At 43.0% G+C, this 25,630-nt stretch overlaps 1 protein-coding gene across 1 annotated transcript; it reads right to left on the minus strand.

The window, feature by feature from the left end:
- Positions 1–9,100: 9,100 nt before the first annotated feature.
- LOC115124879 (uncharacterized) lies at positions 9,101–20,275 on the minus strand. Its single transcript, XM_029654374.2, has 3 exons — positions 19,943–20,275; positions 19,585–19,757; positions 9,101–9,151 (listed from the first exon to the last, which is right to left on the minus strand). Exons 1-3 carry the CDS (start codon positions 20,238–20,240, stop codon positions 9,101–9,103), a joined length of 522 nt encoding a protein of 173 aa, XP_029510234.2. The 5' UTR covers positions 20,241–20,275.
- Positions 20,276–25,630: the final 5,355 nt, after the last annotated feature.

Genomic DNA, 25,630 nt, shown 5'->3' on the forward strand with positions numbered 1-25,630 from the left:
AGAGTCATATATATATATATATATATATATATAGAGAGAGAGAGAGACAGAGAGAGAGAGAGAGAGAGACAGAGAGAGAGAGAGAGAGAGAGAGAGAGAGAGAGAGACAGAGAGAGAGACAGAGAGAGAGAGAGATAGAGAGAGAGAGAGAGAGAGAGAGAGAGAGAGAGAGACAGAGAGAGACAGAGAGAGAGACAGAGAGAGAGAGAGAGAGAGAGAGACAGAGAGAGAGAGAGAGAGAGAGAGAGACAGAGAGAGAGAGAGAGAGAGAGAGAGAGAGACAGAGAGAGAGACAGAGAGAGAGACAGAGAGAGAGACAGAGAGAGACAGAGAGAGAGACAGAGAGAGAGACAGAGACAGAGAGAGAGACAGAGAGAGAGACAGAGAGAGAGAGAGAGAGAGAGAGAGACAGAGAGAGAGAGAGAGAGAGAGACAGAGAGAGAGAGAGAGAACGTTCCCGAGAGCGCCGCGTTCTCCTCCATAGCCGTCGCTGATTGATAATTGACGTTTCCTCGCTGTGCTGTTTATTTTGCTGACAGTTTATCAAAACCTATAAAGATGTTCAGTGAAAGCAGACATGCCATGTGTTGACACCACGACACAGCGAAGGCTTGTATACACATTATCTCCAATGCTAATCCATGAAAAATAACTAAACTTCTGTTAAATTCGCTGCTTGTTTACAACGGGTCATCTAATAGGGTCTGAATAAATGTAGAGAATATGGCCAAACGTTCCACATGGTCCTGGTCCAGCCTAGTACAGAAACCAACCAGTGATAGAGATCAGGGTAGATCAGGAGGCCCAGACTGGTGAGTCACCAGCGGGCTACTCTCTGGCCCTGAGCCCCTGATGAGCTCTCAGTCTCTCTGTAGTGTGACCTGATGATACACAGATACCGTTTGACTACTGTCTGAATAGCCTCGACTTCCCAGCTTCCTTGCGTAAGACTTGGAAGTACGGTAAGGCCGACTAGTTAGTAAGAGGGTGGAGATCTGTCCTAGAAAAAGGATCTCAAACATGAGCATTGCTATTCATTGCTATTTAAGATGTCAGATGCCCATACAAGTGCGCCATTACGTTCCACACGAAATACAGTTCAGCTGCTGGTATGTGTGTGTGTGTGTGTGTGTGTGTGTGTGTGTGTGTGTGTGTGTGTGTGTGTGTATGTGTGTGTATGAGAGAGAGAGAGTGAGTGAGTGTATGAGTGTGTGTGCATGGGTACGGCTCAGCTGCTTGTGTGTGTGTGTGCGTGCGTGCGTGCGTGTGTGTGTGTGCGCGCGCGCACGTGCGTGCGTGCGTGTGTGTGTGCGTGCGTGCGTGCGTGCGTGCGTGCGTGCGTGTGTGTGTGTGTATATGGCTCAGCTGCTGGTGTCACAGCTATTGTTAGCCTCTCAGTCTGAACTGTTGTCACTGCATGGCCCAGGATCCTAACAGCAGGTCTGTCAGGAAGCAGAAAATAAACCTCCGGTCTTATCTCTTTCATATTGGACTGTGGGCGATAATTGGCAGATAACACTGATATTCATAGGGGAAGCCTCATTTCCAAGTTAGAAAATGTGTAAAAAATAGTTAACTTGAAGCTGCAGCTCTAGGCAACACTGAGATGGAGGAGAAGTTACACAAGTCAGAAGGTTTTCCTGGTTAGTAACAGTTTCACGACTTAATACGTACCAGGTTGTTATAATAGTCACTAGGCCTCTATGTCCTTGATGATAACATGTACCAGCTGTTATAATAGTCACTAGGCCTCTATGTCCTTGATGATAACATGTACCAGGTTGTTATAATAGTCACTAGGCCTCTATGTCCTTGATGATAACATGTACCAGGTTGTTATAATAGTCACTAGGCCTCTATGTCCTTGATGGTAACATGTACCAGGTTGTTACAATAGTCACTAGGCCTCTATGTCCTTGATGGTAACATGTACTAGGTTGTTACAATAGTCACTAGGCCTCTATGTCCTTGATGGTAACATGTACCAGCTGTTATAATAGTCACTAGGCCTCTATGTCCTTGATGGTAACATGTACTAGGTTGTTACAATAGTCACTAGGCCTTCTGTACAGTTCACTGCCTAGACAAAGATGTTGAGTCTGGATAATTTAAAGGCTTTTTGGATTGGACGCATTCCAACACTAACACACCTCACTAAGAACTGGATTGGACTCGTTCCAACACTAACACATCTCACTAAGAACTGGATTGGACCCGTTCCAACACATTTCACTAAGAACTTAATTGGACCCCTTCCAACACTAAAACACCTCACTAAGACCTGACTGGTTTGGACCAGTTCCAACACTAACACACCTCACTAAGAACTGACTGGATTGGACCAGTTCCAGCATTAACACACCTCACTAAGAACTGACTGGATTGGACCAATTCCAACACTAACACACCTCACTAAGAACTGGATTGGACCCATTCCAACACTAACACACCTCACTAAGAACGGACTGGATTGAATATATGTTTGCTGTGTACTGGCACTAAAAGGGAGGAGCTTTGCAACCTGCTTTTAAAAAAAAAATCAAGTTTAAAAAGTTAAAAAGAATGGTAATTCTCAGTGGGACCTGACTGTGAATCCCCTTAGACAGTGGCATGAATGTTGCCAAAATTAAAATGGAAAACTTTCATCTGGTAGATGGATTGATAAGTAACTTGTTTTACACCGAAGGACAGGACATTCCCTCCCCTGGAGACATGATCTCTGATCTCACCATAACAACATACAAATACACCTTTCTATGTCCCAAATGACACCCTATTCCTGTCAAACGTAGTACACTATATAGGGAATACGATGCAATTTGGGATACATGATATGTCCCATTCAGAGATAAGGGGTCTTCCGTTGGCTGGCAACCCCCAAGCAGAGGGAGAGAAACTGACATGTGCTCTAGATATTCGTAATCAAGTATAGCCCCCGGGGCCCATGCCCAGTGTGCCCTGCGCCACTGCCAACAGTCATATAATATGTATACTATGTCTCTCAAATAATCTACTTATTTCTACTTCTTTCTACAGAGAGGTGAGCAATGGTGAGCAATGCCATGGTTTTATTATCAGCATAAGCTCTGACAAAGGCTTTGAGGCCGATAAGTAAAACGTATTAAATGGCAGTGACACTATCAAGAACAGCGTTAATATCAAGAGCAGTTATACTATCAAGAGCAGTAATATTATCAAGAGCAGTTATACTATCAAGAGCAGTGACACTATCAAGAGCAGTGATACTATCAAGAGCAGTGACACTATCAAGAGCAGTGACACTATCAAGAGCAGTGACACTATCCAGAGCAGTGATACCGTCAAGAGCAGTGATACCGTCAAGAGCAGTGATACTATCAACAGCAGTGAGACTAGACAGAGTAGTGATACCGTCAAGAGCAGTGACACTATCAAGAGCAGTGACACTATCAAGAGCAGTGATACTAGTCAGAGCAGTGATACTAGTCAGAGCAGTGATACTAGTCAGAGCAGTGTACAGGTTTCTTATTTTCTCTCATCGTATTCAACTGTTACCAGGCACCTGCAAACTGAGATAGCTCAGATGTGCGAGTGCCTTTTTGAATGTTGAATTATCAGCATAATTTAGGCACCAAGGGTCATTCTGTCACGAGAGACTAGCATGAAATCATCTAGATCTGACGCTGTGTATGAACGTGTGTCTAGACACCAAGGTTTCTTGCACGGGCTAAATATATGGCCACATACTGAATAGATATTGTCACTAGGGTCAATGTTGACAGATCTGTAAGCTGCTTTGGAGTGAATAAAAGCCTCTGCAGAATGCCCATACCATTGACGTAAAGCCTTTACTGTGTCTCCCTGTAGAGTTACAGTCTGAACGTTGATCCGTTTCATTTCAGCCACGACACCCACCATCTGCAGTTAGAAATAGATTAAATAAATACAATCCTGCCACATTATATATGTTGAAAGACCATTTTAGATGGTTAATCGATCAATTAAGCTAATTGATTCCACCTAAATACTGTACTGAACTATGCTCTACTTTTATTTACTGTACTGTACTCTACTGTGGTCTACTGTGGTCTACTGTACTCTACTGTGGTCTACTGTACTCTACTGTGGTCTACTGTGGTCTACTGTGGTCTACTGTACTCTACTGTGGTCTACTGTGGTCTACTGTGGTCTACTGTACTCTACTGTGGTCTACTGTGGTCTACTGTACTCTACTGTGGTCTACTGTGGTCTACTGTACTCTACTGTGGTCTACTGTGGTCTACTGTACTCTACTGTGGTCTACTGTACTCTACTGTGGTCTACTGTGGTCTACTGTACTCTACTGTGGTCTACTGTACTCTACTGTGGTCTACTGTACTCTACTGTGGTCTACTGTACTCTACTGTGGTCTACTGTGCTCTACTGTGGTCTACTGTGGTCTACTGTGGTCTACTGTACTCTACTGTGGTCTACTGTGGTCTACTGTGGTCTACTGTACTCTACTGTGGTCTACTGTGGTCTACTGTGCTCTACTGTACTCTACTGTGGTCTACTGTGGTCTACTGTACTCTACTGTGGTCTACTGTGGTCTACTGTACTCTACTGTGGTCTACTGTACTCTACTGTGGTCTACTGTGGTCTACTGTACTCTACTGTACTCTACTGTGGTCTACTGTGGTCTACTGTACTCTACTGTGGTCTACTGTACTCTACTGTGGTCTACTGTGGTCTACTGTACTCTACTGTGGTCTACTGTGCTGTAATGTACTGTATTGATTGAACTGTGCTGTCCAAACATCTGAACCGATCATGGGACGTCTGTGTTTGGGTCAAATGAAGGCCAGTACAATACAACAACACAGAACAACACAGTTCAGACGTCTCTGGATGTTGAAAATCAGACCACATTACAACGTCCGTGGACGTCCGGTGTCGGTCGGTGCTCAGCGGGTGAGGATGCTGGTTACAGTCAATGGTAAAGGGAAGGGTCTCGTGGGTCAGTAAGAGCCGGGGAGAGGTGACATTCATTGGAAAGAGAGTGAGAGGGAGGAGTTGTCCAGACTTTTCACACTCTTGCTTTGACCACCAGACCAGACAGAAAACAGTTATGAGCTGAACATAACAGTTATGAGCTGAACATAACAGTTATGAGCTACTCCAACCTCGGCCAACAGCTCCGCCCCCCCCGCAGCTCCTCGCCCAAGCCTCTCCAGGTTCTCCTTTACCCAAATCCAGATAGCAGATGTTCTGAAAGAGCTGCAAAACCTGGACCCGTACAAATCAGCTGGGCTTGACAATCTGGACCCTCTATTTCTGAAACTATCCGCCGCCATTGTCGCAACCCCTATTACCAGCCTGTTCAACCTCTCTTTCATATCGTCTGAGATCCCCAAGGATTGGAAAGCTGCCGCAGTCATCCCCCTCTTCAAAGGGGGAGACACCCTGGACCCAAACTGTTACAGACCTATATCCATCCTGCCCTGCCTATCTAAGGTCTTCGAAAGCCAAGTCAACAAACAGGTCACTGACCATCTCGAATCCCACCGTACCTTCTCTGCTGTGCAATCTGGTTTCCGAGCCGGTCACGGGTGCACCTCAGCCACACTCAAGGTACTAAACGATATCATAACCGCCATCGATAAAGACAGTACTGTGCAGCCGTCTTCATCGACCTTGCCAAGGCTTTCGACTCTGTCAATCACCATATTCTTATCGGCAGACTCAGTAGCCTCGGTTTTTCGGATGACTGCCTTGCCTGGTTCACCAATTACTTTGCAGACAGAGTTCAGTGTGTCAAAACGGAGGGCATGCTGTCCGGTCCTCTGGCAGTCTCTATGGGGGTGCCACAGGGTTCAATTCTCGGGCCGACTCTTTTCTCTGTATATATCAATGATGTTGCTCTTGCTGCGGGCGATTCCCTGATCCACCTCTACGCAGACGACACCATTCTATATACTTTCAGCCCGTCATTGGACACTGTGCTATCTAACCTCCAAACGAGCTTCAATGCCATACAACACTCATTCCGTGGCCTCCAACTGCTCTTAAACGCTAGTAAAACCAAATGCATGCTTTTCAACCGATCGCTGCCTGCACCCGCATGCCCGACTAGCATCACCACCCTGGATGGTTCCGACCTTGAATATGTGGACATCTATAAGTACCTAGGTGTCTGGCTAGACTGCAAACTCTCCTTCCAGACTCATATCAAACATCTCCAATCGAAAATCAAATCAAGAGTCGACTTTCTATTCCGCAACAAAGCCTCCTTCACTCACGCCGCCAAGCTTACCCTAGTAAAACTGACTATCCTACCGATCCTCGACTTCGGCGATGTCATCTACAAAATGGCTTCCAACACTCTACTCAGCAAACTGGATGCAGTCTATCACAGTGCCATCCGTTTTGTCACTAAAGCACCTTATACCACCCACCACTGCGACTTGTATGCTCTAGTCGGCTGGCCCACGCTACATATTCGTCGCCAGACCCACTGGCTCCAGGTCATCTACAAGTCCATGCTAGGTAAAGCTCCGCCTTATCTCAGTTCACTGGTCACGATGGCAACACCCATCCGTAGCACGCGCTCCAGCAGTTGTATCTCACTGATCATCCTAAAGCCAACACCTCATTTGGCCGCCTTTCGTTCCAGTACTCTGCTGCCTGTGACTGGAAACGAACTGCAAAAATCGCTGAAGTTGGAGACTTTTATCTCGCTCACCAACTTCAAACATCAGCTATCTGAGCAGCTAACCGATCGCTGCAGCTGTACATAGTCTATTGGTAAATAGCCCACCCATTTTCACCTACCTCATCCCCATACTGTTTTTATTTATTTACTTTTCTGCTCTTTTGCACACCAATATCTCTACCTGTACATGACCATCTGATCATGTATCACTCCAGTGTTAATCTGCAAAATTGTAATTATTCGCCTACCTCCTCATGCCTTTTGCACACATTGTATATAGACTGCCCCTTTTTTTCTACTGTGTTATTGACTTGTTAATTGTTTACTCCATGTGTAACTCTGTGTTGTCTGTTCACACTGCTATGCTTTATCTTGGCCAGGTCGCAGTTGCAAATGAGAACTTGTTCTCAACTAGCCTACCTGGTTAAATAAAGGTGAAATAAAAATATAAATAAAAAAACATAACAGTTATGAGCTGAACATAACAGTTATGAGCTGAACATAACAGTTATGAGCTGAACATAACAGTTATGAGCTGAACATAACAGTTATGAGCTGAAGATGACAGAATGTCAGTGGAAGGGAGGACAGTAACAGTATACTAGTGGAAGGGAGGACAGTAACAGTATACTAGTGGAAGGGAGGACAGTAACAGTATACCAGTGGAAGGGAGGACAGTAACAGTATACTAGTGGAAGGGAGGACAGTAACAGTATACTAGTGGAAGGGAGGACAGTAACAGTATACTAGTGGAAGGGAGGACAGTAACAGTATACCAGTGGAAGGGAGGACAGTAACAGTATACCAGTGGAAGGGAGGACAGTAACAGTATACTAGTGGAAGGGAGGACAGTAACAGTATACTAGTGGAAGGGAGGACAGTAACAGTATACCAGTGGAAGGGAGGACAGTAACAGTATACTAGTGGAAGGGAGGACAGTAACAGTATACTAGTGGAAGGGAGGAAAGTAACAGTATACTAGTGGAAGGGAGGACAGTAACAGTATACTAGTGGAAGGGAGGACAGTAACAGTATACCAGTGGAAGGGAGGACAGTAACAGTATACCAGTGGAAGGGAGGACAGTAACAGTATACCAGTGGAAGGGAGGACAGTAACAGTATACCAGTGGAAGGGAGGACAGTAACAGTATACCAGTGGAAGGAGGACAGTAACAGTATACTAGTGGAAGGGAGGACAGTAACAGTATACCAGTGGAAGGAGGACAGTAACAGTATACTAGTGGAAGGGAGGACAGTAACAGTATACTAGTGGAAGGGAGGACAGTAACAGTATACTAGTGGAAGGGAGGACAGTAACAGTATACTAGTGGAAGGGAGGACAGTAACAGTATACCAGTGGAAGGGAGGACAGTAACAGTATACTAGTGGAAGGGAGGACAGTAACAGTATACTAGTGGAAGGGAGGACAGTACCAGTATACTAGTGGAAGGGAGGACAGTAACAGTATACCAGTGGAAGGGAGGACAGTAACAGTATACCAGTGGAAGGGAGGACAGTAACAGTATACCAGTGGAAGGGAGGACAGTAACAGTATACCAGTGGAAGGGAGGACAGTAACAGTATACCAGTGGAAGGGAGGACAGTAACAGTATACTAGTGGAAGGGAGGACAGTAACAGTATACTAGTGGAAGGGAGGACAGTAACAGTATACTAGTGGAAGGGAGGACAGTAACAGTATACTAGTGGAAGGGAACAGTCTGTGGCATGGAAAGAGCAGGTGTTCCTAATGTTTTGTGCACTCGGTGTAAGCGTTGATATCAGTTGTCAGGGGTCTTTACTTCAACATTGTGTTCTGATGTATTTCTAAAACCTTGTAAGAGGCTTTCTGGTAGATGTTTTCTAAGACCCCTTTCCCACCTGTTTGACATTTATGAGGTTGGAAAATGGTGGAAAAATGTGTATATATATATACCTTAATTTCGTCTAAAATATCGACTCTCAGCTTTCCCTTAGACACACAATTTGATATGCTCCTATAAACGTCACATGTTTGGTGCTCATGGGTCCTTTAACATGGAAATGCCCCACTACATCCATGTACATGGAAATGCCCAGCTTTAAAGCTAATTTCCTACAAGTCTACACATTTTGCCATGAGGCAGAGAGAAATAAAATGTCATTTTGGGGGAAATGAAGAAGAATTGCATTGATAATTGGTGTAGTTCTGTGGATACCAATATCCCTGTGACCATCCCAGGCCACATACATTGTAAATAAGTCACATTACATTGTAAATAAGTCACATTACATTGTAAATAAGTCACATTACATTGTAAATAAGTCATATTACATTGTATTGTATTACACCCTCTAAACATATTCCACGGATCCACCATTTGTTGAATCTGTTGTTGCTGTTAGTAAAATATCTATTTTTAATTCATGTAAAAAAAGCAGATCCCACTGGCCTACGGAATGTGGACCAGGTGGGGGTTGGGGGAACCGGGAAGAGCGGCATGCTGGGAAATATGCCGGAGGAGGCAAGAGAAAGAGGGTGGGGGGGAAGAGAGAAGAGAGGGGGGAGAGACAGAGACAGTCACATAGACAGAGACAAGACAGAGTGACACAGAGAGACATAGAGAGTGTGTGAGAGAGAGAGAGACAGAGAGAGAGATTGTGAGAGACAGAGAGGGAGAGAGAGAGAGAGCCAGAGGGAGAGAGAGAGAGAGAGAGAGAGCCAGAGGGAGAGAGAGAGAGAGAGAGATAGAGAGAGCCAGAGGGAGAGAGAGAGAGAGACAGAGATATGGTAGAAATTCCATGACATTTGACACAGAGTGTGGGCGGAGGTGTCAGGGAGACGTGGGTGGCAAGGTGAGGGTCATCTGTCTAAAACACACACCCGTTGCCGAGCAACCAACAAAACACAGATACATGTATGCCAGGAAGGTGAACTACCACACAAGATAAGAGTCACAGTGTATGAAAGGGAAATGGAAGGATGGGGCGAGAGAGACAGACAGAGAGAGAGAGAGAGTCAGAGAGACTTGCTTTGGCAAAGATAACACATGTTTCCCATGCCAATAAAGCCCCTTGAATTGAATTGAATTGAGAGAAAGAGAGAGAGCGAGAGAGAGAGAGAGAGAGAGAGAGAAGAGAGCGAGAGAGAGAGCGAGAGAGAGAGAGAGAGAAAGAGACAGAGACAGAGACAGAGACAGAGACAGAGACAGAGAGAGAAGAGAGCGAGAGAGAGAGAGAGAGAGAGAGAGAGAGAGAAAGAGACAGAGAGACAGAGAGACAGAGAGAATTGCTTTGGCAATGTTAACACATGTTTCCCATGCCAATAAAGCCCTTGAATTGAATTGAGAGAAAGAGAGAGAGCGCGAGAGAGAGAGAGAGAGAGAGAGAGAGAGAGACAGAGACAGAGACAGAGACAGAGACAGAGAGAGAGAGAGAGAGAGAGAGAGAGAGAGAGAGAGAGAGAGAGAGCGAGAGCGAGAGAGAGACAGAGACAGAGGGAGTTTTACAACTGCATGAGAACGGAATGTGTCACCATAGCGTAAAATAAAACCATCAAATACATTCTTTCAAACAAACATATGGTGGTTATTTTCATGTCACATACCCCAAACATTAAACAATCATGTTAAAAAGAAATATATGACATAAGACAGTATAACATCTTTATTTTAGCAGCAATGTGACTTCATATGAGTCATAATCTAAAGAGCATAATTTACATGCTATTTACAAGCCTCAGAAAGGACACCTGGTAGGGAGTGGCTTTCGTTTGATCCTTATGTATTAATATCTGAGTAGTCACATGACTTGATTCACATGACTTGATTCACTTGACTTGATTCACATGACTTGTTTCACATGACTTGATTCACATGACTTGATGCACGTGACTTGATTCATGTGACTTGATTCATTGATTCACCAAGTTGGGGAGTAAATGATTACAAAAAGAATCGAACTGTAATCCATTACATTACCAGCAAAGATATTAGAAACAGACAGATACAAAAATATTAGAAACAGACAGATACAAAGATATTAGAAACAGAGAGATACACAGATATTAGAAACAGACAGATACAAAGATATTAGAAACAGACACATACAAAGATATTAGAAACAGACACATACAAAGATATTAGGAACAGACAGATACAAAGATATTAGAAACAGAGAGATACACAGATATTAGAAACAGACAGATACAAAGATATTAGAAACAGACAGATACAAAGATATTAGGAACAGACACATACAAAGATATTAGGAACAGACAGATACAAAGATATTAGAAACAGACACATACAAAGATATTAGGAACAGACAGATACAAAGATATTAGAAACAGACACATACAAAGATATTAGAAACAGACAGATACAAAGATATTAGAAACTGAGAGATACAAAGATATTAGACAGAGACAGATACAAAGATATTAGACACAGAGAGATACACAGATATTAGAAACAGACAGATACAAAGATATTAGAAACAGACACATACAAAGATATTAGACACAGACAGATACAAAGATATTAGAAACAGAGAGATACAGTACTTTGAAAATCGAGGTGATTCATTCTAGGATAAGGCATACTTTCAAAATGAAATTTTCCCAAATTCTTTTTGTCACCTTTTGTCACGCCCTGATCTGTTCCTTGTGATTGTCTCCACCCCTTTCCAGGTGTCGCTTATTTTCCCAAGTGTATTTATCCCTGTGTTTCCTGTCTCTCTGTGCCAGTTTGTCTTGTATGTTTGTCAAGTCAACCAGAGTGGTCTTTTCCTCTTCTCTTTACAAGTCCTCCCGTTTTTGACTCCATTCCCGCCTGCCTGACTATTCTGCCTGCCCTGACCTCGAGCCTGCCTGACTATTCTGCCTGCCCTGACCTCGAGCCTGCCTGACTATTCTGCCTGCCCTGACCTCGAGCCTGCCTGACTATTCTGCCTGCCCTGACCTCGAGCCTGCCTGACTATTCTGCCTGCCCTGACCCCGAGCCTGCCTGACTATTCTGCCTGCCCTGAACTCCAGCCTGCCTGACTATTCTGCCTGCCCTGACCCCGAGCCTGCCTGACTATTCTGCCTGCCCTGACCCCGAGCCTGCCTGACTATTCTGCCTGCCCTGACCTCCAGCCTGCCTGACTATTCTGCCTGCCCTGACCTCGAAGCGGCCTGACTATTCTGCCTGCCCTGACCCCGAGCCTGCCTGACTATTCTGCCTGCCCTGACCTCCAGCCTGCCTGACTATTCTGCCTGCCCTGACCCCGAGCCTGCCTGCCATTCTGTACCTCTGAAACTCTGAACAGGTTTTGACCTTTTTGCCAGTCCACAGCCAATCTTTATACCTACCCCTTTTTTGGATTAACAAACATCTTGGACTCTAACCATGTGCCTCCTGTGCATCTGGGTCTCTCTTTGTGCTCTTATACTTTTATGTTTTCTCAATGGTATTCAAGTCAGCATTGACCAATATGAATACACACCAAATGCATTTAATGGATTGCAGGAATATACTTTTGTAGACAGGGCCAGATTAAGAAATCATATTCCCCTGGGATTTTTTTTTCTCAATAATCACACTGCTGCTCTCTCATTTAGCAATTTTCGCCTTACGGATTGAAGTTGTTGTTGATGGCTGTTCACGAATGTATATGTGTTTTCTAATAACAGTTGAATTGCATAAATTGATGCTGCCTATCAATCATCGTTTTTGCGTCCAGTGGACAGCCACTAGTATTCTGCCAGCAGCTCAAATGATGATGTCTCATTCATATGGTAACACAACACAACACAACACAACACAATACAATACAACACAACACAATACAACACACAATACAATACAACACACAACACAATACAATAAAACACACAACACAATACAATAAAACACAACACAATAAAACACAACACAACACAATACAACACACAACACAACACAATACAACACACCACAATATAACACACCACAATATAACACACCACAATATAACACACCACAATATAACACACCACAATATAACACACCACAATATAACACACCACAATATAACACACCACAATATAACACACCACAATATAACACACCACAATATAACACACCACAATATAACACAACACAATACAATACAACACAATATAACACAACACAATATGATACAACACAATATAACACAACACAATACAACACAATACAACACACCACAATATAACACACCACAATATAACACAACACAATACAATATAACACAATACAACACAACACAATATAACACAACACAATACAACACAACACAATATAACACAACACAATACAACACAATATAACACAACACAATACAACACAACACAATATAACACAACACAATACAACACACCACAATATAACACACCACAATATAATACAACACAATATAACACAACACAATATAACACACCACAATATAATACAACACAATATAACACAACACAACACAACACAATATAACACAAAACAACACAACACAACACAATACAACACACCACAGTATAAGACAACACAATACACTGTACATGGGATACATATTGTTAGTAGATACCCTACTGAGTATTTTTTATATAAAAAAACAAACATTTTTGGATATGAAAATGTATAATTATTGATAGAAAAAATACAATTATTGATGTAAAAAAAAAATACATTGAATACATGTTAAAATGGCTCTCCATGCATGTTTCACATGCAGACAGCATGGTCGTTTTCAAAGCCATTCCATGAGAGCAGCATTTATTATTCATGTCGAAGCAATGATCCCCATCAGTCCTCCATGACAAAACAAAATCATAAACAACACAGTAGGGCCAAGAAATCCTTTGTTTTTTGGGATTATGCTCAGGTAATGGATGATCTCCACTACCGTTCAACAGTTTGGGGTCACTTAGAAATGTCCTTGTTTTTTTAAAGAAAAGCACCTTTTTATTCTCCATTGAAATAGCATCAAATTGATCAGAAATACAGTGTAGACATTGTTATTGTTGTAAATGACTATTGTAGCTGGAAACAGCATATTATTAATGGAATATCAACATAGGCGTACAGAGGCCCATTTTCAGCAACCATCACTCCTGTGTTCCAATGGCATGTTGTGTTAGCTAATCCAAGCTTATCATTTTAAAAGGGTAATTGATCATTAGAAAACCATTTTGCAATTATGTTAGCACAGCTGAAAACTGTTGTCCCGATTAAAGGAGGAATAAAGTTAAGTATCTGGAGCATCAGCATTTGTGGTTTCGATTACAGGCTCAAAATGGCCAGAAACAAAGACCTTTCTTCTGAAACTCGTCAGGCTATTCTTGTTCTGAGAAATGAAGGTTATTCCATGCGAGAAATTGCCAAGAATCTGAAGATCTCGTACAACGCTGTGTACTACTCCCTTCACAGAACAGCACAAACTGGCGCTAACCAGAATAGAAAGAGGAGTGGGAGGCCCCGGTGCACAACTGACCTAGAGGAAAAGTACATTAGAGTGTCTAGTTTGAGAAACAGACGCCTCACAAGTCCTCAACTGGCAGCTTCATTAAATTTTACCCGCAAAACACCAGTCTCAACGTCAACAGTGAATTGACGACTCCGGGATGCTGGCCTTCTAGGCAGAGTTGCAAAGAAAAATCCATTGATCTCAGACTGGCCAATAAAAAGAAAAGATTACGATGGGGAAAAATAGCACAGACACTGGACAGAGGAACTGGAAAAATAGCACAAACACTGGACAGAGGAACTGGAAAAATAGCACAGACACTGGACAGAGGAACTGGAAAAATAGCACAAACACTGGACAGAGGAACTGGAAAAATAGCACAAACACTGGACAGAGGAACTGGAAAAATAGCACAAACACTGGACAGAGGAACTGGAAAAATAGCACAAACACTGGACAGAGGACATGGAAAAATAGCACAAACACTGGACAGAGGAACTGGAAAAATAGCACAAACACTGGACAGAGGAACTGGAAAAAAAGCACAAACACTGGACAGAGGAACTGGAAAAATAGCACAAACACTGGACAGAGGAACTGGAAAAATAGCACAAACACTGGACAGAGGAACTGGAAAAATAGCACAGACACTGGACAGAGGAACTGGAAAAATAGCACAAACACTGGACAGAGGAACTGGAAAAATAGCACAAACACTGGACAGAGGAACTGGAAAAATAGCACAAACACTGGACAGAGGAACTGGAAAAATAGCACAAACACTGGACAGAGGAACTGGAAAAATAGCACAGACACTGGACAGAGGAACTGGAAAAATAGCACAGACACTGGACAGAGGAACTGGAAAAATAGCACAAACACTGGACAGAGGAACTGGAAAAATAGCACAGACACTGGACAGAGGAACTGGAAAAATAGCACAGACACTGGACAGAGGAACTGGAAAAATAGCACAAACACTGGACAGAGGAACTGGAAAAATAGCACAGGCACTGGACAGAGGAACTGGAAAAATAGCACAAACACTGGACAGAGGAACTGGAAAAATAGCACAGGCACTGGACAGAGGAAAAATTGCCAGGCACACGAACCTGAATGCACTCAGGACTCCTTTCTGTGCAAACCAAAATGAAGATCTGTTTCTCTGAATTGCCTTGTGAAAGCCTAACACTGTAAGATCCTTTATAATAAGCTAGTCATGTTGGCAACAGAACAAACTTTCAAATTATGCCCAGGTGACCCAGATTGTGATTTATAATGTACCTTTTTGGATGGCGTAAACAACAACATTATTTTTGTTTGAATGACTTAGTATCTTGTCTGATCAACTTAATTGTTATTTTTGTCTAATTTAGGTCTCATCTGTTATGCAGCTTGTCAGACGGTGTAACAGTTGCTGCAGCCATTCGTTGATACAGTATGATTGTTCCCTGGCAGATGTTTGATGTCCTAAAGTAGAACTGCTTTTGAATGCCAGAGCATCTTCAGTGCATTCAGGAAGTATTCAGAACCCTTGACCTTTTTCACATTTTATTACGTTACAGCCTTATTCTAAAATAATATCCTTAATCTAATATCCTTAATCTACACACAAAACCCCATAACGACATCACGATACCCCATAATGACATTACAATACATACCCCATAATGAAATCACAATACCCCATAATGACATCACAATACCCCATAATGACATTACAATACCCCATAATGACATCACAATACCCCATAATGACATCACAATACCCAATAACGACATCACAATACCCCATAACGACATCACAATACCCCATAATGACATCACGATACCCATAATGACAAAAAAACTAAAATACATTTTATTGTAGCTACCTAAAACATATGTTAATAAATTTGAAGACATTTCAAAAATAGAAACTACAAATCCTAATGGTTAGGAAGTAGAATAACAACTAGATATAGGCTACTCTGGGTGGGGTCACAGTAATGATAAGGATTTAGGCCATCAAAGAAGTGGCAAAACATTTTTATTTTATTTTAAGAAACACTTAAACCAGTACTTGCACTAGACTTGCACTTGCTTTGTGCCTTCGGGCTTTAGGGCTACAAGAGTTTGCTCTGTAGTATTACAGTCTATACCCAAAACCATTCTGTAGTTTTATTTCACAATAGAGAGAAAAAAAATTATTGTGCTTTTCAATCACTGACTTGACTTTCCAACTCAATTTGAAATCTAGTCTCTTGTGGTTCACTTCTGAGAATAGTTGGGAGGCATGATATTGCAGTACAGACTTACAGACACTAGGTGTCACTGCAGCCATGCAAGTTGTATAAACAGCCACGTAGACTACGTTCATCGTCTCGTACAGAGCTGGCTCTAGACTTGTGGGGCCCTAAGCGAGATTTGGTTGGGGTGGCCCCCAACCTCGCTGGAAAAGATGTTAGTGCCCCCCGATGCTGAAGAAAAATATGTTTTAAAGTTAATTTCCTGCAATTCTACACATTTTGCAGTTCAAAAGGCCAAACACATAATGTTCCTGTGTTTTATATCGATTCCCTATGAGGTTGGAATAATGCTGTGAAATTGTGAACATGATGATAATGCCCTCTTAGTGTAAGAGCTGTTTTGAAAAGACCAACCTGTGTTGGTGGGATGGCGTTTTGGCCTTCCATGGTGATAAATTACTTACGTGCCTTCAGTATTCACACCCCTTGACTTATTACACATCTGTTGTGTTACAGCCTGAATTCAAAATGGATTAAATGTATTTTTCCACCCATCTACACACAATACCCCATAATGAAAAAGCAAAAACATGTTTTAAGTAAGACATTTTTGCAAATGTATTGAAAATTAAATACAGAAATATCTCATTTATATAAGTATTCACACCCCTGAGTCAATACATTTCAGAATCACCTTTGGCAGCGAATACTACAGTAAGTCTTTCTGGGTGCTGCTTCGCACACCTGGATTTGCACATTATTCTTTTCAAAATATCTTCAAGTTATTTGTTGATCACTGCAATTTTCAAGTCTTTTCCTAGATTTTCAAGCTGATTTAAGTAAAACATGTAACATCAATGTCGTCTTGGTAAGCAACCATCCATAGTGTCACTAATAACTTCACCATGCTCAACGGGATATTCAATGTCGTCTTGGTAAGCAACCATCCATAGTGTCACTAATAACTTCACCATGCTCAACGGGATATTCAATGTCGTCTTGGTAAGCAACCATCCATAGTGTCACTAATAACTTCACCATGCTCAAAGTTTTAAAGTCACCATTGGCCTCATGGTGAAATCCCTGAGAGGTTTCCTTCCTCTCCGGCAACTGAGTTAGGAAGGACCCCTGTATCTTTGTAGTGACTGGGTGTATTGATAAACCATCCATAGTGTCACTAATAACTTCACCATGCTCAACGGGATATTCAATGTCTGCTTTTTTACATTTCTACACATCTACCAATAGGTGCCCTTCTTTGTGGGGCTTTGGAAAACCTTCCTGGTCCTTGTTGGTGAATCTGTGTTTTAAATTGACCACTCGATTGAGGTCCTTTTACAGGTAATTGTATGTAATTGTACAGATAATTGTATGTGTGGGGGTACAGAGATGAGGTAGTCATTAAAAAATCATGTTAAACACTATTATTGCACACAGAGTGGGTCCATGCAACTTATTATGTGACTTGTTAAGCACATTTTTACTCCTGAACTTATTTAGTCTTGCCATAACAAAGGGGTTGAATACTTATTGACTCAAGACATTTCAGCTGACATCTTTTTTTTTATTAATTAGTACACATTTTTAAAAACATAATTCCACTTTTACATTATGGGGTATTGTGTGTAGGCCAGTGACACAAAATCTCAATTTAATACATTTTAAACTCAGAACAAAATGGGGGGAAATTAAAGTGGCGTGAATACTTTCTAAATTAACTGAAATAAAAGATCCCTCAAAAAGCTTTTTTCTCTCAAATGTTTTGCACAAATTTGTTTACATCCCTAATTATTGATTTATAGACAATATAATGTTTGTTAATTTGGCTGTTACAATCGCTACAGCTACTCTGTCTGTTTCTACACTGAACAAATGTAATAAACGCAACATGTAAAGTGTTGGTCCCATGTTTCATGAGCTGAAATAAAAAGATCCCAGGAATGTTCCATTCGCACTAAAAGCTTATTTCTGATGTTGTGCACCAATGTGTTTACATCCCCTGTTAGTGAGCATTTCTCCTTTTACTAAGATAATCCATCCACCTGACAGGTGTGACATATCAACAAGCTGATTAAACAGCATGATCATTACACAGGTGCAACTTGTGCTGGAGACAAGACAAGAAAAGGCCACTCTAAAAATGTGCAGTTTTGTCACACAACACAATGCCACAGATTTGAAGGAGAGTACAATTGGCATGCTGACTGCAGGAATGTCCAGCAGAGCTGTTGCCAGAGAATTTAATGTTTATTTCTCTACCATAAGCCGACTTGAACGTTGTTTTAGAGGATTTGACAGTATGTCCAATGGGTTACGAGGGTTATGGGTTACGAGGGTTATGGGTTACGGGGGTTATGGGTTATGAGGGTTATGGGTTACGGGGGTTATGGGGGTTATAGGTTATGGGGGTTATGGGTTACAGGGGTTATGGGATATGGGGGTTATGGGTTACGGGGTTATGGGTTACGGGGTTATGGGTTACGAGGGTTATGGGTTACAGGGGTTATGGGTTACGGTGGTTATGGGTTACGGGGTTATGGGGGTTATGGGTTATGGGGGTTATGGGTTACGGGGGTTATGGGTTATGGGGGTTATGGGTTACGAGGATTATGGGTTACGGGGGTTACGGGGTTATGGGTTACGGGGGTTACGGGGGTTATGGGTTACGAGGGTTATGGGTTACGGGGGTTATGGGTTACAATGTTTATGGGTTACGGGGGTTATGGGTTACAAGGTGTATGGGTTACGGGGGTTACGGGGGTTATGGGTTACGGGGGTTATGGGTTACGAGGATTATGGGTTACGAGGGTTATGGGTCATGGGGGTTATGGGTTACGAGGGTTATGGGTTAAGAGGGTTATGGGTTACGAGGGTTATGGGTTAAGAGGGTTATGGGTTATGGGGGTTATGGGTTACGAGGATTATGGGTTACGAGGGTTATGGGTCACGGGGGTTATGGGTTACGAGGGTTATGGGTTAAGAGGGTTATGGGTTATGGGGGTTATGGGTTACGAGGATTATGGGAGAAAAGCTTCTTGTTTATCAGCAGGGTAGCCTAGTGGTTAGAGCCTTGTAACCGGAAGGTTGCAAGTTCAAACCCCTGAGCTGACATGGTACAAATCTGTCGTTCTGCCCTCTAGGCCGTCACTGAAAATAAGAATTTGTTCTTAACTGACTTGCCAAGTTAAATAAAGGTCAAATAAAAAAATAATAAAAATATCATGTCTCCAATTTTCATAATTGTCAACAATTAATTCTTTAATCATTCTTACCAGTTTACGGATCCTGTCCAGGACGGAGTCAATGATCTCCTTGCCGATGGTGTAGTGACCGCGGGCGTAGTTGTTGGCAGCATCCTCCTTGCCTGAGATGAGCTGCTCAGGGTGGAACAGCTGGCGATAGGTGCCTGTCCTCACCTCATCTGGAGAAAGAGAAAACAGTATTTTTCTATATGGAGAGAAGACCAGATACCAGGGGATGATGTTCTGTACACATTTAGAAACTGAATGCACTGGCACATCTGAGATTTGCTTCAGTAGAGGCGTCGTAAATGTTGAAATGTTTTTCAAAAGGATAAAAGTTTCTGTAAAAAGACAAACAACTTACCGATAACGGTGGGCTCCAGGTCGACGAAGATGGCGCGTGGCACGTACTTCCCGGTGCCCGTGGCGCTGAAGAAGGTGGTGAAGGAGTCGTCGAGGTTACCTGTGAGCTTGTCACTGGGCATCTGTCCGTCCGGCTGGATCCCATGCTCCAGGCAGTACAGCTCCCAACAGGTGTTGCCCATCTGGACTCCAGCCTGGCCCACGTGAACAGAGATACACTCACGCTGTGGAGAGAAGACGGGGAGAGAAGGAGAAGAGACAATGTGAAGGAAATAGACAGCGATAACACCTGACAGCATGGAGGATATTACAGTGTGGTCTGAGAGGTCCAAGAATTCAGATGTGTGTCGACTGTGTGACACCACATGTGTAAATGATTATGATACACTGAGTGGACAAGAAGGTTCATCCAGCCTTGACCCTCCCTGTTCACTCAGAACAGACAGTAGGCTACAGGAAGGTTGAGCCAGCCTTGACCCTCCCTGTTCACTCAGAACAGACAGTAGGCTACAGGAAGGTTGAGCCAGCCTTGACCCTCCCTGTTCACTCAGAACAGACAGCAGGCTACAGGAAGGTTGAGCCAGCCTTGACCCTCCCTGTTCACTCAGAAAAGACAGCAGGCTACAGGAAGGTTGAGCCAGCCTTGACCCTCCCTGTTCACTCAGAACAGACAGCAGGCTACAGGAAGGTTGAGCCAGCCTTGACCCTCCCTGTTCACTCAGAACAGACAGCAGGCTACAGGAAGGTTGAGCCAGCCTTGACCCTCCCTGTTCACTCAGAAAAGACAGCAGGCTACAGGAAGTTTGAGCCAGCCTTGACCCTCCGTGTTCACTCAGAACAGACAGCAGGCTACAGGAATGTTCAGCCAGCCCCTCCCTGTTCACTCAGAACAGACAGTAGGCTACAGGAAGGTTCAGCCAGGCCCTCCCTGTTCACTCAGAACAGACAGTAGGCTACAGGAAGGTTCAGCCAGCCTTGACCCTCCCTGTTCACTCAGAACAGACAGCAGGCTACAGGAAGGTTCAGCCAGCCCCTCCCTGTTCACTCAGAACAGACAGCAGGCTACAGGAATGTTCAGCCAGCCTTGACCCTCCCTGTTCACTCAGAACAGACAGTAGGCTACAGAAAGGTTCAGCCAGCCTTGACCCTCCCTGTTCACTCAGAACAGACAGTAGGCTACAGGAAGGTTGAGTCAGCCCCTCCCTGTTCACTCAGAACAGACAGTAGGCTACAGGAAGGTTGAGCCAGCCTTGACCCTCCCTGTTCACTCAGAAAAGACAGCAGGCTACAGGAAGGTTGAGCCAGCCTTGACCCTCCCTGTTCACTCAGAACAGACAGCAGGCTACAGGAAGGTTGAGCCAGCCTTGACCCTCCCTGTTCACTCAGAGCAGACAGTAGGCTACAGGAAGGTTGAGCCAGCCTTGACCCTCCCTGTTCACTCAGAACAGACAGCAGGCTACAGGAAGGTTCAGCCAGCCTTGACCCTCCCTGTTCACTCAGAACAGACAGCAGGCTACAGGAAGGTTGAGCCAGCCTTGACCCTCCCTGTTCACTCAGAACAGACAGCAGGCTACAGGAAGGTTGAGCCAGCCTTGACCCTCCCTGTTCACTCAGAACAGACAGTAGGCTACAGGAAGGTTCAGCCAGCCTTGACCCTCCCTGTTCACTCAGAACAGACAGTAGGCTACAGGAAGGTGACAGCTGGGGTTCAATATGTAGAACCCAGTTCCACATGGGTATGAAAATGTATTTTATCAAAGAAAACTATGCTACCTTGTATATCTGTGACCCTCAGGATGCCAAATCAGAGCAAGATTACTGAATGTAAGTACATTATTTACCTTCAGAGATGAATGTATCAAACCAGTTGATGTGATAAAAAGCATTTTGTTGTTTGCACTCTCCTCAAACAATGGCATGGTATTTGTTCACTCTCCTCAAACAATAGCATGGTATTTGTTCACTCTCCTCAAACAATAGCATGGTATTTGTTCACTCTCCTCAAACAATAGCATGGCATTTGTTCACTCTCCTCAAACAATAGCATGGTATTTGTTCACTCTCCTCAAACAATAGCGTGGTATTTTTTCACTGTAATAGCTACTGTAAATTGAACAGTGCAGTTAGATTAACAGGAATTTAAGCTTTCTGCCCGTATAAGACATGTCTATGTCCCGGAAATGTGGATGTTACTTACAACGTCATTCGTCCCGGTTTAGGGACACCGATGCCGTAGAGGTTTTAAAGAGTGAAAGAATCATGGAAATCAGCTCCCGGTTTAGGGACACCGATGCCGTAGAGGTTTTAAAGAGTGAAAGAATCATGGAAATCAGCTCCCGGTTTAGGGACACCAATGCCGTAGAGGTTTTAAAGAGTGAAAGTATCATGGACGTCAGCTTAGTTTACATAGCCGGGATAAAAATAACATAATTTAAGCTGTAATGATCTACAAAATTCAACACATTAGGACACACATTCCCAACCATCTGCCGAGGGAAACTATTGTACAATTCCACAATCACATAATTGCGCTGGGACTGATTTTGCAAGTTCAAATGTATGCCAAAACAAAAACAAAAAAACATTGATTTTAAAGTTGAACAAACTTCTACACAAAAGGACTAGTGGATTTACACCCAGTAACAGAATTACTGTAATAGAATTACATTAACAGAATTACGGTAACATAATTGCCGTCATAGAATTACGGTAACATAATTACTGTCATAGAATTTAATCTTGGCTCTCTGATCTGTACTGCACAGAAATGCATAATGATGGATATGAATGTCATTCTGTTCATAGTGATGTATCCTAAACAGGTACACTAAGGTAGAGTAGGAATATACAATATCCTCCTTTGCATATTTCACCATTATTCTACACACTGACTATTATTTTTATTGAGCTCTGCCCCCAAACAAGAACAAATTTGATTGGTCAAGATCAAATCTGAACCAATCATAGATGTCTATGTTTCAAATCAAATCAAATCACATCAAATTTATTTATATAGCCCTTCGTACATCAGCTGATATCTCAAAGTGCTGTACAGAAACCCAGCCTAAAACCCCAAACAGCAAACAATGCAGGTGTAAAAGCACGGTGGCTAGGAAAAACTCCCTAGAAAGGCCAAAACCTAGGAAGAAACCTAGAGAGGAACCAGGCTATGTGGGGTGGCCAGTCCTCTTCTGGCTGTGCCGGGTAGAGATTATAACAGAACATGACCAAGATGTTCAAATGTTCATAAATGACCAGCATGGTCGAATAATAATAAGGCAGAACAGTTGAAACTGGAGCAGCAGCACAGTCAGGTGGACTGGGGACAGCAAGGAGTCATCATGTCAGGTAGTCCTGGGGCACGGTCCTAGGGCTCAGGTCCTCCGAGAGAGAGAAAGAAAGAGAGAATTAGAGAGAGCATATGTGGGGTGGCCAGTCCTCTTCTGGCTGTGCCGGGTGGAGATTATAACAGAACGTGGCCAAGATGTTCAAATGTTCATAAATGACCAGCATGGTTGAATAATAGTAAGGCAGAACAGTTGAAACTGGAGCAGCAGCATGGCCAGGTGGACTGGGGACAGCAAGGAGTCATCATGTCAGGTAGTCCTGGGACATGGTCCTAGGGCCCAGGCCAGTTGAAACTGGAGCAGCAGCATGGCCAGGTGGACTGGGGACAGCAAGGAGTCATCATGTCAGGTAGTCCTGGGGCATGGTCCTAGGGCTCAGGTCCTCCGAGAGAGAGAAAGAAAGAGAGAAGGAGAGAATTAGAGAACGCACACTTAGATTCACACAGGACACCGAATAGGACAGGAGAAGTACTCCAGATATAACAAACTGACCCTAGCCCCCCGACACATAAACTAATGCAGCATAAATACTGGAGGCTGAGACAGGAGGGGTCAGGAGACACTGTGGCCCCATCCGAGGACACCCCCGGACAGGGCCAAACAGGAAGGATATAACCCCACCCACTTTGCCAAAGCACAGCCCCCACACCACTAGAGGGATATCTTCAACCACCAACTTACCATCCTGAGACAAGGATTGGAGATCAAAGTAGAGCACAGTAGAGCTCAGTTGGGTACAGTAGAGTACAACACCGAACAGCAGAGTAGAGTGCAGTAGAGTACAGTACAGTAGAGTTCAGACGAGTAGAGTAGAGTATAGTACAGTACAGTAGAGTGGAGAACAGTATAGTACAGACAAGTTCAGTAGAATTCAGTATAGTACAGACAAGTTCAGTACAACACAGCACAGTAGAGTACAGTAGAGTACAGTAGAGTACAATACAGCACAGTACAGTAGAGTTCAGTAGAGTTCAGTACAGTACATTATAGTGTTATCAACTGAACTATGCTCTACTTTTGTTTACTGTACTGGGATGTACAAACTTGATCCCAACTGTGGTTTGTGACTCGGATTTCCCAATGTAGCAAATTCAATTGTAGAAATTCCATAGGTGATTTTTGTTGTTTTTGTTTTAATGACTTAATCATTCATAATGAAAATGTATACCAGTAAAAACACTATAACTAATTGTTAGGTCGACCTTTACTGATTACTTCTGTGAACTTTCAATATCCTGCCTCCTCGTGAGGTGGAGAAATTAATAATAATTTAAAGATATGTGGGTTTTGGATAACTGAACATTTCAAGGCACAAGACAACGTTTCTTAAAATTACTGAAGCAAAAAAAAATGTCTCCTAATCTAAATTAAAGTGTTGATTATTAATTAGTTGTCAGGGGTCTTTTACTTCAACATCAATAAGGGATCATAGCTTTCACCTGGATTCACCTGGAACAGTCTGTGTCATGGAAAGAGCAGGTGTTCCTAATGTTTTGTGCACTCGGTGTAAGCGTTGATATCAGTTGTCAGGGGTCTTTACTTCAACATTGTGTTTTGATGTATTTCTAAAACCTTGTAAGAGGCTTTCTGGTAGATGTTTTCTAAGACCCCTTTCCCACCTGTTTGACCAGGGATCCAAGTCTTTGCTTAATCCTGATTTTTAGGACGGAAAATGGTGGAAAAATGTATATATACCTTAATTTCGTCTAAAAATACAGTCTGTCAGCTTTCTTTTGGGTCAGATGGTTTAGACCCTTTCTTCTTAAAGATTCATCGCCAAGCCTATCTCCTATCTCCTATCTCTGTTTCCATTGCTTGGAAGGCAGTCACGGTTCGTCCTTTATTTAAAGGGGAGATCAAGCTGATCCTAACTGTTATAGGTCTATTTCTATTTTGCCCTGTTTATCAAAAGTGTTGGAAAAACTTGTCGATAATCAACTGACTGGCTCTCTTGATGTCTATAGTATTCTCTCTGGTATGCAATCTGGTTTCAACTCAGGTTATGGAGGTGTCACTGCAACCTTAAAGGTCCTCAATGATGTCACCACTGCCCTTGATGCTGTGCAGCAATGTTGTGCTGCTATTTTTTTTGACTTGGCCAAATATTTTGTTACGGTAGACCATTCCATTCTTGTGGGCCGGCTAAGGAGTATCTGAGGGGTCTTTGGCCTGGTTTGCTAACTACCTCTCTCAAAGAAGGCAGTGTATAAAGTCTGAATATCTGCTGCCTGTCACTGCCTGTCACCAAGGGAGTACCCCAAGGCTTAATTCAAGGCCCCACGCTCTTCTCAATTTACATCAACAACATAGCTCAGGCTGTAGGAAGCTCTCTCATTCATGTA

Source organism: Oncorhynchus nerka, linkage group LG1 (genome assembly GCF_034236695.1).
Source record: "Oncorhynchus nerka isolate Pitt River linkage group LG1, Oner_Uvic_2.0, whole genome shotgun sequence".
In the NCBI taxonomy this organism is placed as follows: Eukaryota; Metazoa; Chordata; class Actinopteri; order Salmoniformes; family Salmonidae; genus Oncorhynchus; species Oncorhynchus nerka.